This window comes from Canis aureus, chromosome 12, assembly GCF_053574225.1.
Source record: "Canis aureus isolate CA01 chromosome 12, VMU_Caureus_v.1.0, whole genome shotgun sequence".
Lineage (NCBI taxonomy): Eukaryota > Metazoa > Chordata > Mammalia > Carnivora > Canidae > Canis > Canis aureus.
The window spans coordinates 10883401-10895485 of NC_135622.1; the positions used below are offsets into that span (position 1 = coordinate 10883401).

Below are 12085 nucleotides of genomic sequence, written 5' to 3' on the forward strand. Positions count from 1 at the left end.
CAGGGAAGGAGCATGGCTATGGAACCATTCAATTTCAAATCCTGGTGCTTCCCCTTATTGGATCTCACCTATTCTAAAATGGGGAAAATACCGTCTACTGTCGAAGTTTCAGGGGCAAACAATGTACTAAAGCAGCACACAAAAGCCCAAGCTCTCCATGTGGCACACATTAGTTACTCAGATGGTGCCTGTCATCATTCTCCTCCCAGGGGCTCCAGGGCTAGGCCTGTGACACAGGGAGATGCCTACGGGAAACAGGACTCTGTACAAGTGTGAAATGACAACATACTCGACTCAGGTCTGTTCCATATTTGCGATGAAGTTCATCAAGGCTCAGTTTATGGTCATCCTAAGGGGAGAGAGAAATAAGAATTGAACACAGGACCATGAAAAAAGATTAGGAGAAAGCACTGATGTCACTCATCACTAGTACTACCAAGGCTCAGAAAACGGGCTTTCCTTCAGTGCGGAAGGTGGTAGACTTCTTCCTCCCAGTTGCCTAATGGCTCAGCAACCACACAGCCTGGTGCTGAGAGCCCGTTCCTGGAGGACAGTGAAAGCTGTGGGATGAAGCCCCTTGCTGCCTGCCTCATGACTTCAAAAAAGCCCAGCAGTCTCGGAGGTGGAGTAGAACCTTATCTGCCTTCTCTGATGACCAGGCAGGTTCTAGACAAGCCCTGTCTGTGGAAGCCTCCACAGCTGGAGAGGCTCAGGGTTCTCCCTATGTTTGGTAGAATCCAGAAACAGAAAAGCAAAGGCTCTAATATCAACCACAGTTGCTTCTGTGGACCTTTGGTTATGCCAGGGATTGGGGATGGGGAGGGAGGGCAGTGCGAATAACTTTCCCAATGCTCTAACAGCCTGGAAAGTGAAATTTTTTTTCTTCTACCATTCAGTAAGATCTAGATGATAACCACAATAACTGCTTTTACTTTTAAAATAAATTAAGTCTCTGACTGAAGGATTAGAGGGTGGGGGGAAATTAAACAGCCAACAGATAGGATAGAATTAATTTATAAGGAGAACAAAAAGCAACCTGCCTCCTAATACTTACCATAGAAACTTCTTTCTTCAGTTCATCCATATCCCTTTCTTTCTTGGCCTTTTTTTTGTCGCCATGCTCTGAAACGGCCGCAGGTTCATATTTATCACGTCCGACCTAAAGGAAAACGTGGGAGAGGTGAGGTTGTATATTATGAACAAACAGAAGATTTTGGAGCAGGGGATTTTAGCAGTTTTTAGCACATCCAACATTTTGAATATTCAATGGGACAATAATCGCAGAAATAAACATGCATACACCAGAAGCTAAATGAAAGTGACCCTACTATCCCAACTATCAGAAGCTCAAGACATGCCACCTGCACCCGAGGGCAATAAGACCCGTAGAGAACTCATGGCAACCACAGAATGGTCCTGCCAGTCACTTCCATTTGGGGTGAACAGGGAGGGGGCTGTGCTGTCAAATCTCTATATCACAACCTTCCATCTTCTCCACTGAGAGAATGAAATCATCTTTACATTATTAACTGAGAATATAGTGCTCAGTCCTTTGTACTCTGAACCAGACAAGTCTGAGTTAGACTCCTGCACTCTACCACTTATCAGCTATGTATCCTTGGGTAAGTCACTAAGTATTAAGCTTTCTTTTTTTTTCTGCCCCAGCACAGAGAGAATAATTGTGCCTACTTCTAGGTAGTATTTTCTGGGAGAACCAAATGCTAAATTAAACAAGACACGTAAAATGCCAAGTTACTTTTATTATTATGTTTAAATTCTTAGCTTTGCAAAGAAGCCAATTGGGGATCAAGGTTAAGTATTTTTAAGGCTTACATAAGAACAGTGACCTGTTCATCTTTTATTTAAAAATAAAAAAAAATCAGCCTAAGAATCCTTAAAATCATTTAAAAGACCTCCCCCCGCCCCCACAAAAGTCCTCTCTCCAGTCTATAGCCTGAAAATAAACTCCTGAATCAAAGTCACTGGAAATGTTTTGACATAAGCAGAGTGTAGGAAAAGCATGTGCATTAGCACACAATTCACAGGATCCACCTACGCCTCTTGAAAACTGGAACAATTTTTGGAGAAAATGTTGATTCTATAGTTTAAATTTAGATTGCTCTGGATACCCCTCCCCCTGCTCCGTTTAAAATGCTTCAGCTTATCTACACACAGCCTGAACTTGGTGCTCCAGACCTTGGTCTGGCGGAGAGGAGGCCTTCACTCCAGACACCGCCAGCCCTCAAACTGCCTCCGCAACCACCCTCTCCCTGAGAAGGGCAGGGGAAGGAGACAGACGGTAGCATTTTTCTTCAAAATGGATATATAGTGCTATTACTATATTATTTTGTCGCTCTTCTTTACTCACTTCTAACTTTCAGAAGCACACTGCCAGCCGTTAAAGCAGTTAAGTGAGAACCTGTGTCCAGAACAAAATTTTACTAGGCTAAAAATCAAATTAAAAAATAAAATAAAATCAAAGGAGATAGGTGGATTTCAGTCATTGCTAAGATAGTTGCAAATAAAGATAATATTCACTGAAATTTAAAACACTGTCTCTTAAGACTCTAAAGAGAAATCCTGCCCCAAAGGAACTGGTGTTGCCCACAGGCAGAGACATTTATATTATTCATGTTGTTCAACTCCTGGTGGTTACTTCTGCAGTGTTCCTTGATTAACTTCTCCCAACAGAGTGGAGTTCTTTTGTTTCTATCTTATCTGTTAAGAATGAAGCAGGTCTAAAGATAGTCGACATTCTTGAAATTCTCTCCACTGTGGAGCAACCACATTTATAAGTGCCTCTTTGCGTAGAGCCCCTTGGTGCCAGAGTTAAAATGGAAAATAATCACACACGAAAGCAAACACACAAAACAAAAAGAAAGGACAGGGCTTCAACAAGAACCACAGTCTAAAGTGGAATTTCTCTTAATGGGAAAGCACGTCACTTCAAAAATCATTTTAAAGGTATTGACTAGGGAATCTCTAAAAGACTATGTGGTTGGTTTGTATTGATTTTTAAAATACAGTCCACAATTTCACTTTAAGCAAAAATATCATTAAAATAAGTTTAATTTAAATGCATGAAAATCAGGGGCGACTGGGTGGCTCAGTGGATTGAGTGTATCTGTCTTTGGCTCAGGTCATGATGGGGGAGGGGGGTGCATGTGCTCAGGGGGTGTCTGCTTCTCCTTTCCCCTGCCTTTGCACTCTCCCGCTCTCTCTCACCCTCCCTCTCAAATAAGTAAAACCTTTAAAGGAAAAATATACATATATGAAAATCAGATTTAAAAAAATCTCTCTGCCTCACCAGCTATATGCTTTATCCTCAGACTGTCAGTATTTTCCACTCCAAAAAAGAGGGAGAATGATAAGAGAGCTGAGCTAGGCCCTGGACAGGTTCCAAATTGTAGCCCCTTTTACAGAGAAGTATGTTGCCTCCAGCCTCACAGTTATCAATGGTTAAGCTGGCTGGGAGTTTGATCTCCTAATAGCCTGCGCCCTTTCCTCAATTCATGCTACATAAAGCGTAGTTTTAAGTGAGGACATTTGTGAAAGAGACATGGGAAGGATTAACATGTGGAATTTCTTCTCCTTCAAGATTTTAATTTTTTCAACAGGCAATGTTTGTCCAGAAGACCAGATGGCTTTTACAATTCAGTTCTTCCCTATAAGTAAAACAATGATTTAATATTTGCTTATTGTGACAGGAACTAAATATTCCCTAAGTCCCTATAGGTCTTGACTATCACAGATTCAAAGCAGAAAGTGTGTGTGTGTATGTGTGTGTGTGTGTGTGTGTGTTTGGGGTGGAAAGAGTGCAGGGTGGGATCGGGGAACAATCTAAACACAGGGAGAAACAAAGGTGATGGCAAGAGAGAAACATGGTTTCTCCAGTCACCTACAGGAACCTTCCTGCTCCTCCGGGCACTGGGCACACACTGCTACTCTGATCACTTCTCCCACACCCACCATGTTTCCCATGATCCATGATGGCACCCCTCACGCACCCCCTGAGGTCTCTGAGGGAAGCTACAATGAAAGCTCAAGGCCCTTCACAAATGGGCCACTGGTGAAAACGATGAAGTAAGTTCAGTTCTGATTTGTACGTTGTCTTTTTTTTTTCCCCATTCTAATTTAGGAAGTGGGAGGTCACAATGAGGGCAGGGGCTTGCCCAATGTGACACAGCTGAAAATGGGTCATTACTTCATCCTGTGCTTCCCAGGGATTCCATCCTCTTGAAGATGCCCTGGGAATCTTGCTACTGTTGGATCTGGGCAGAGGGAAAAGGTGCCCTGGAAATGGGAAGAGAAAACTCTTGACAGAAGAAACCAAGGTTAACACAAGTAACAAGGTTCACTCATCTTAAAACATGGACTGCTCCCCAGACGTGCTCCTCCCTCTCCATCAGTAGTTAACCAGGTCAAGGGGGTGCAGTGGGGGACACAGCGGGCAGGTAAAATTATTCCTGGGGCACCCAGGTGGCTCAGAGGTTGAGCCTCTCTGCCTTTGGCTCAGGTCGTGATGCTGGGGTCCTGGGATCAGGTCTGGCACTGGGCTCCCCACAGGGAGACTGCTTCTCCCTCTGCCTGTGTCTCTCTGCCTCTCTCGGTCTCTCATGAGTAAATAAATAAATACAATCTTAAAAAAAAAAAAATCCCCAAATTTACAAAGGCACACACAGAAAGCTGCCATGGCATCTGGGAGATAAGCTTCCATCCCAGAGTGAGATCACTTGAAGTCTGCGGACAGTGAAGCAGCCACAGAGGCCTCCATACTTCAGGGCTCCACCTGGCATTAGTGCATTAGGGACTTTGGGACGTGCTGGCCATCGTGTCGGTTCCTACCCAGCAACAGATGGCCCTGGGAGCAGCGGGAGCTCAGAGTTTTTTCAGACTTTTGCAATGGCTGAAGAAACCTAGGGGGTAAGTAAGCCCCCAGTCATCCTGGCTGGCTGCGGGACCCTGCACAGTCAGCCTCAGCTGCCTGTCCCTCAGATGGCAGTCAACCCTTGGCCTGAGGACTGAAGAGTCCAGAAGGCATTCTGATCATCTGATTCATCAAGGGCTGCCGTCAAGTCTGAAAACAAAACACCTAAAACCCACACACAAACAAAAGCTTTGGACTAGCAAGAGGGGCCAGAGGGAGCACTACACCTTCCTTCAAGTGGGGGGGGGGGGAGAGGGAGGGAGGATGGGCTTTTTCCCATCTTCCTAGGATCCTGTCTTAGTAAATTATTGTCACACAACAACCGTGTATGTAAAGGTACTCTGCACAGCACTGCACCAGGGTTATTATTAAGCCTGGGTTTGAATTAACATAGAAATTAGTGCTATTCCTCACTTACTAAGAAAACCCCTTTCAACCTTTCATCAAGGTACCCCCCAACCCATTTGGGGTATTTTTATTTCATCTCATCAATGAAAACTGAAAGAAAATATCAGAAATGATCAAGCCCGGTTCATACATCATCAGTTGCACCTAAATGACTAAGTGGTTTAGTTTACGTGCAAGGAATTTTCTAGCCAGGGGATCTGAGGGCCCTGAGACGGCCGAGGTTGAGGGAGGACACGCGCGGCCTTAATACTGCAGCTGCTCTGCGGCCTGGAGCAACATTTAGGGCAGTTAAGGAATGACCAGCTTTCTTCTGCAGAGGACGTGACCCACAGGACCACCGGGCCTTTGTACTCCTTGTCACTCACCTGAACATGCAGCAAGGCTGTAGAAAGAAGGTCATGTGGCAAAGCCAGAGCAACCGGTCCCTTTGTGAGGCCAGCTCAAGACCTCCATACTTTGGCTGTAGCCCATCCAGCCAGTGGGGGGCAAACAGTTCCAGCTCTATCCAGAGGGTTCCCTTAGCCCAAACCGAAGTAGGTTTAACCTTCCTCCACAATCTGCTGGGAAGTAAATTCTAAAGGAGTGTGCCAGCCCACACTACCTGCAATGGTGTACACTCATGATCAAAGACAATTCTAGAATGTCTAAACAACCGATATACTTCAGATTCACTACATCTTTTAAAATACGCTGTTTTTCCAGTTTTTGAAAAAACAAAAAAGAAAACCTCCAAGCTTGTTTTTTTCACTGGGGTTAATTCTACCTCTATCATTAGGGCCCCCGGGCTATTTAGAGTTAAAACTTTCTGCCTGTTCCCTCCATCTGCTGCCCACCTCACCCCTTTTCTCCTTTTGCCAGACCACTCTTTGTCTAGTGCTACTCAAAAGATGTCAGTTTGAGAGATGAAGGATTACTATCTGGCACCAGCGCTGCAAGGGGACTGAATCGATTCCCAACCCTCATCCCTCCTCAGTTGGTACCCTGAAGCATAGGGTACAAAGTAAACCAGCTGGTAGGCTGAAGGGGACAAAGAGAGCATAAGGCCCCTCAACACAGAGGTCCCCTGAATGGAAACAATAAAACAGATATGGCCCCGTGGAAGCATCACATGGAAGATAAAAGAAAAACACAGAAGGATATGGCCCCGAAGTGCATGAGGGCCCTGGCCATGATGACAGCCTGGAAAGAGACATCCAACACCAAGACCCACTTACCCCCACACCTGACACTCTTCACTATCAGGCCCCCAAACAATAGAAGCCCCAAAGACACAGTGCCAAGCCACCAAGAATCGACTCTTTGGATCATGAACAGAAAATACCTAGCAGTTGTTACTAAGCAGAGTTTGAATAAAATCAAATACAGAGATAATTAACGTTCAGATACAATTCATTGTAGAGTCACAAAGGAACCAAGGAATGAGGTGTACTGGCCCCAATTCCCACAGCTCAGGATGCAAATGAAACCAGGGAGAAAAACTGCAGGTGGGTGGGTGGGTGGATGGGGGCTCTATTCTCACAGATAGAATTTGCTACCCAAACATCAGTCAAATAAACGGGAAGAACTTCTTGTGGATTCCTGACAACAGATTTCAGCACAACTAATGAGGTGAGTCATATGCAAAGAACAGTCTCTCTGAGATTCCAGCCAAAGAATACACTTCCTCTCATAAACTCAATTCATAGCAACGTGAGAAAGTTCAAACCTGACTTGGTCACATCTCCTTTTCCAAAAATATAGAAATGAAAAGAGTGTAAAAAAAAAAAAAAAAAAAAAAAGCCAGTGGACTTTCAAATTCTCTTTACTTCACATTATCACTTACTGGCCATGTCTTTTCGGAGTCACCCAGAACTGGACAGCTCTGGCAGGGATGGGGAAACGTTCTGCCCAGTGTTGTGCTGTCCAAACGCAGCCACTCTGATTACTGTGAGCCCATCTGATGTGACACTCATGTTTCTTCTTCTGGCCTGCTAGCTGGCAGAGAGCCCTGGGCAGCTAGAAGGCACCGCAGCACAAATGTTCACACTCCCTCCCATCAGAGGGCTGAAAAGCATCCCCCCTACTTAACCATGCACCTTCCCCCCCGCCCCCCGCAAGACTTTTACAAAGACTTTAAAGAAAAATAAAAGATGAAAAGTGAAAGTAGATGAAACCTCAAAGATGCAATTAAGTTAGGAGGTCAGTGATGTCAAGGGATACGTCCACTTGGCTTTCCTCTGGAGGGTAATTAATAGTATTTCCTATTATTTTCAATCCTCAACGGTTTTTCAGGTGAAAGAAAAATTCTCCGGTTTTCAAGTGTTGAAGACTAACTGATGAACAGGAAACCTACAGGTTCTAAAGATCTGATTTTCCCTCAGTGCCAAATCCTTGGGAAGCCTGCCCAGAGCTGTGAGGTTTGCTTGCATCACACACACTTTGGACAGAACAGAGGTGACTTCCCTTGGTCCTCAGTCTACCGAAGGGCCAGCTGAGTGAGAACCTGCAGCTGAGAACCTGAGAATCTTCTCTTCTTAAAAAGAGAAACTTTTTAAAACCTTTTTGTTCTTAAACGAACAAACTAATTTTACATACTTTTGCATACAAATCCCTTGCAATAGTTAAAGCTTTCTTCTCGTTCTTAGGTTGGGATATATTTGAGAGAACACAGCTGATTTGGGCAGGAAGTCACCCAACCTAATTTGTTGCTAAAATAATCAGGAACCAAAGACTTGGATGGAGTGGGCCTGGGTACCAGGTCTATTGTGCTTTATAATCTTGAGGTCACTTTTTATTTTTTTTAAGGCAATTTAGCAGTGACACGTCCAGAGGTCTGCAGGTTTTAAGTCTCAGCCCTCACCTGGATGAATGTTTACCCAATTTGTTATCATCTCCCCTGATGAGGGGGAGGGCGGCAGGGGTTGGCCTATTCTCAGCCTTCTCAGATGGATGAGACACACCTCCCCCTTTCCTACCCTCCCACCCTAAAGGTGAGTCACTAGAGTGTTACAAACTTACTGGCAGGGAACACTACAAATTAACAAACAGAAAGTTACCAAAAGAGGATACACCCTCAGAACCGGGTACAGAAAGAACCCTGGGCCGGGGAACTGTCACGCTCACACACTGAACACTTCCACAGGCAAGAAGAGTGTGATGCAATCCGGGTCCTCTGGTCCGGCCCCAGGGCTGGTCTACAGTTCCTCCTGTCAGTGCTCCACTTGCTCCTGGCCAGGCCTGGGCAACTTTCCACCCTTGAGGACTCTGCCTTATAGTGTTTTCAGTCTAAAGTACTAGAGCTTTATAGCAGCCAGAGGAGATTTAGTCACACTTTCAAGTTGAACTCCAATAGGGCAGTTGATAACATTCCCATAGGAACAGGATTTCTGCTGACATGCGGATCCCTTGTAACCTTCACTTCAATCTTCTTCCCTCGGCTCCTCTTGAAATCATCACCCATAGGCTAGGATTTATTTTCTAGGTAACTAAGTTAATATTCAAACAATGGAGAATCGCACAGAACGACCTGGTGATATCCTTTCCCTCCCTCCCCCCCCCCCCCCAGCTTTTGTAAACTTGAGAAAAAAGAAATTTTGTGTACCTTTGGTGAACCAAATAGTTGTGGGTGGCAGGCGGGTTGCAGATTTAAGCCAAGTCACTGGCAGCAACACCCAATGTGAAAAAAAGGCACAAAATCCTATTTCACCCAGGAATGATTCAGCAGGAGCTGTTCTTTCATTTTCTTAGCAAGAGCTTAGGAACTAGACTTTTTAGGGAGCAATAAAATCACCTGAAATAGCATCAAAACCTAGGCCCCCAAGGCAGTGGGAAGAGGGGGGGGAAAAATTAACAATGACCTTAAAAAATTAGCTGCCAGCACAGGCTTCCTGGTTAACCAATTATCAGCAGGGCTTTAGTCACCACTCCACCCACATTTTAATCCCCATGTGGAAAAATCCCAACATTTCAGCATAAAATTTCCTTCTGAACGTTTGGACCATCACAGTAAGTCACTGGGGACAAAGGGGATATAACTTTATCCTAGCAGAATCGCCACGCACACATCTATCTCCCCCCTTAATGTTCAATTTATCAGAGTCCCCAAAACACTAACTATGACCCAGCAGACAAGAGCATATCCTCCTGTGAACCAGCCATAACTCAATTTTGTGTTTGCCAGCCACTGGCGTTTTATTAAGGATCCGTAGGACAGGCTGGTTGAGCCTCCACAACCCAGGTGTGTGAGATCTTTCACCACTCTCACGCGTGTGTTCGGTTATGAAAGACACATACAGACATGTGGAAGGAACTTACTCAAACATCTCTCGGTTCCACTAATTCAATATCACAAATACCCCAGTTTCATCTGAAGAATAAGGCTGGAGTTCTACATATAAGGTGATGCTAAGGGAGTGAGTGTTCAGGCCGGGGAGACCACAGGCTGTTCAGGAGTCAAGCCTGTCTGGTGTGTCACTTACCAACCATTTGACCTTGAGCAAGTCACTTCACCTTCCTAGGCCTCGGGGGAAGTAGCTGTGATCACTACACCCCCGAAAGCAGGAATGTCCAGCTCTGGATTATCAACTTTTTCCCTTTTTGAGGGAGGGGAGATGAAGGGGTGAGCTTAAAGGGCTTCTTTATGGGAATGACCTCGGGTTTGATGGTGTGGTACAAGCACAGGCCACTAACCCACTTTTATATCGGGAGTAGAGGCTGGCACTGGCACTCAGCTCTTCGCCTTCGGCTCTGTAACCCGGAGCAGCCCTCCACGATCTGGGCTTTTTAAAAGATACCAGGGTGCATTCCACTTCTCGCCACTCTCCCTACCGGGCCCAAGCCTTTCCTATGACCTCCCTCAAAACCCAAAATTCAGAATCCCCAGAGATGCACCCTGCCTCCTCCCCTACCACTCAGGCCACACTGCGGAGCCCTGAAAACCTCCAAAGACCTCCTGGAAGCCCGCACTGTGCAAGCCCTGGACATAACGGAGCGGCCTCTCTCCTACCCGGGTCCTCCGGCCTGGTCATTTTCTCCCACGAATTGATACGGGGGTGTGTGTGCGGGGGTTGGGGGGCGGTTTATCGTGTATAAACTTTTCTCAATTTGACTTGGGCTCCATCAGGGTCTGAGACCCGGTCCTGGGCTGCGGCTACGGGTCACAGAAGCACAGGGGCGAGCAGCGGCTCCGGTGCTCCCCGGCGTTCCCGGGGCCGGGGCCTGCCCCTCCCCTGCCCCTCCCCTGCCCGGGGACCCCGCGGCGCGGCGCTCCCCACCACCGCCAACTGCCCGCCGCCTGCAGTCCTCTTTCGGGTTTATTGCGCCCTGAGGCCCCGGTGGGTCAGCCTGTCCTCCTTCCAGGCTCATCCCTCAAAAAGCAAAACAAAACAAAACAAAAAAACCCAAAACCCTCTACACACCCCTCCCCAGCAGGGAAATGACCACTGCAGCCGCCCCAGGGCGCATCCAGTGCTCACGGAAAGCGTCCCATGAAAGCTCGCAAAAGTATACCTTAAAGGCCATCTTAGGGCGGCGAAGACACACCCTTTCTGGCACCAGCCAGCACGACCGGCTCCGCAGTGAAGGGAAGCCAGCTTTTTTTTTTTTTTCCTCCTTTAGGGGAGGGCGGCGGGCGCTGCGGGGACCTGGCTCGGCCCCAGCGCCTCCGGGAGCGGGAGCCGCAGCCCCCGGGTCCCCCCCGCGTCGGATCCCCCGCGGGCGCCCGGACCCCGGCGGCGGCGGGGAGGCAGCCCGGGAGGGGCCCCGGCGGCGCGCCCCGGGGGAAGGGGAGGAGCACGCCTTTCCTCCGGGCACGGAGGGCGGAAGGAAAAGGGAAGGCGAGAGATGGGGAGGTGAGGGCGGGCGGAGGGGGCGCGGGGGGGGCGGGGAGCCGGCTCCGGGGATGCGGCGCCGCCGGCAGCTCCTTCCCGGGCGCCCCGGGCCCGCGCCTCCCGAGCCCGCCGCCAGGAGCCCCCCGGCCCGCAGCGCGCCGGGGCCGCCCCGGGGTCCGCGCCCCTCCCCCGCCGGCCCCCGCCGCCGCCGCCGCCGCCGCGCTCCCTCCATTTCCAGAGTGCGTCGTCCGTGAAGCCCGCCCGCCCTGCCCGCCCGCGCCGAGCCGCTTCCTCCGCCGCCGCCTCCCGACTTCCTCCCCGCCCCGCGCCCCGCGCCCCGCGCCCCGCGCCCCGCGCCCCGCGCCCGGGCTCCCGCGCACTCACCCCTTTCCCCATGGTGGCGGAGGTCCGTGCCCGGCGCCCGGTGCCGTCGCCGGAGACCAGGGAGGCAAGGACGGAGCAGCTCCCGGCCGGGCTGGGCGGCCGGGGAGCGCGGAGCACGGAGCTGGGGCTGCCGCGGGGCGGGCGGGCGGGCGGGAGGGAGGGCGAGCGGCCGGCGGCCCGGGCCGACGCCGCCGCTGGGGCTGGGGCTGGGGCTGGGGCTGGGGCCGGGGCCGGGGCCGGGGCCGGGGCCGGGGCTGGGGCTGCTACCGCTGCTGCTGCTGCCACGTGTCCGCCTCCTCCCGCCGCTGCTCCGCGCCCCAGACCCAGCCGCAGCTCGAGCCCGCGCCTCCTCCTCACTTCCTAAAATATGCAACCTGCGTGCTCGCCCCGCCCACGCCGCGGCACGTCACCGTTACCGGAGCAACCTGACACCGGCCGCGGGCCGGGCTCCGCCCCCGCCCGGCCCCGCCCCCGGCCCCGGCCCCCGCCCCGGCCCCCGCCCCGGCCCCGGCCCCGGCTCCGGCCAGTCGCGGCTCGGGGCGGGAGGGCGCCGGCCGGG

The 12085-nt window shown here is 49.8% G+C and overlaps 1 protein-coding gene across 2 annotated transcripts in view; it reads right to left on the reverse strand.

Moving 5' to 3' along the window:
- Positions 1–11687, reverse strand: part of ATP1A1 (ATPase Na+/K+ transporting subunit alpha 1) — a 29406-nt gene extending 17719 nt beyond the window's left edge. Inside the window, exons 1-3 of one of the 2 annotated variants that reach the window (XM_077842717.1) lie at positions 11527–11687; positions 1055–1159; positions 290–349 (exon numbers count right to left, since the gene is read on the reverse strand). In XM_077842717.1, the coding sequence (XP_077698843.1) occupies positions 290–349; positions 1055–1159; positions 11527–11538 (177 nt within the window). In that variant the 5' untranslated portion in view covers positions 11539–11687. Of the gene's footprint in view, positions 1–289; positions 350–1054; positions 1160–10822; positions 10850–11526 lie in introns of those variants that run through there. The other variant, XM_077842718.1, reaches the window with a different exon arrangement.
- Positions 11688–12085: the final 398 nt, after the last annotated feature.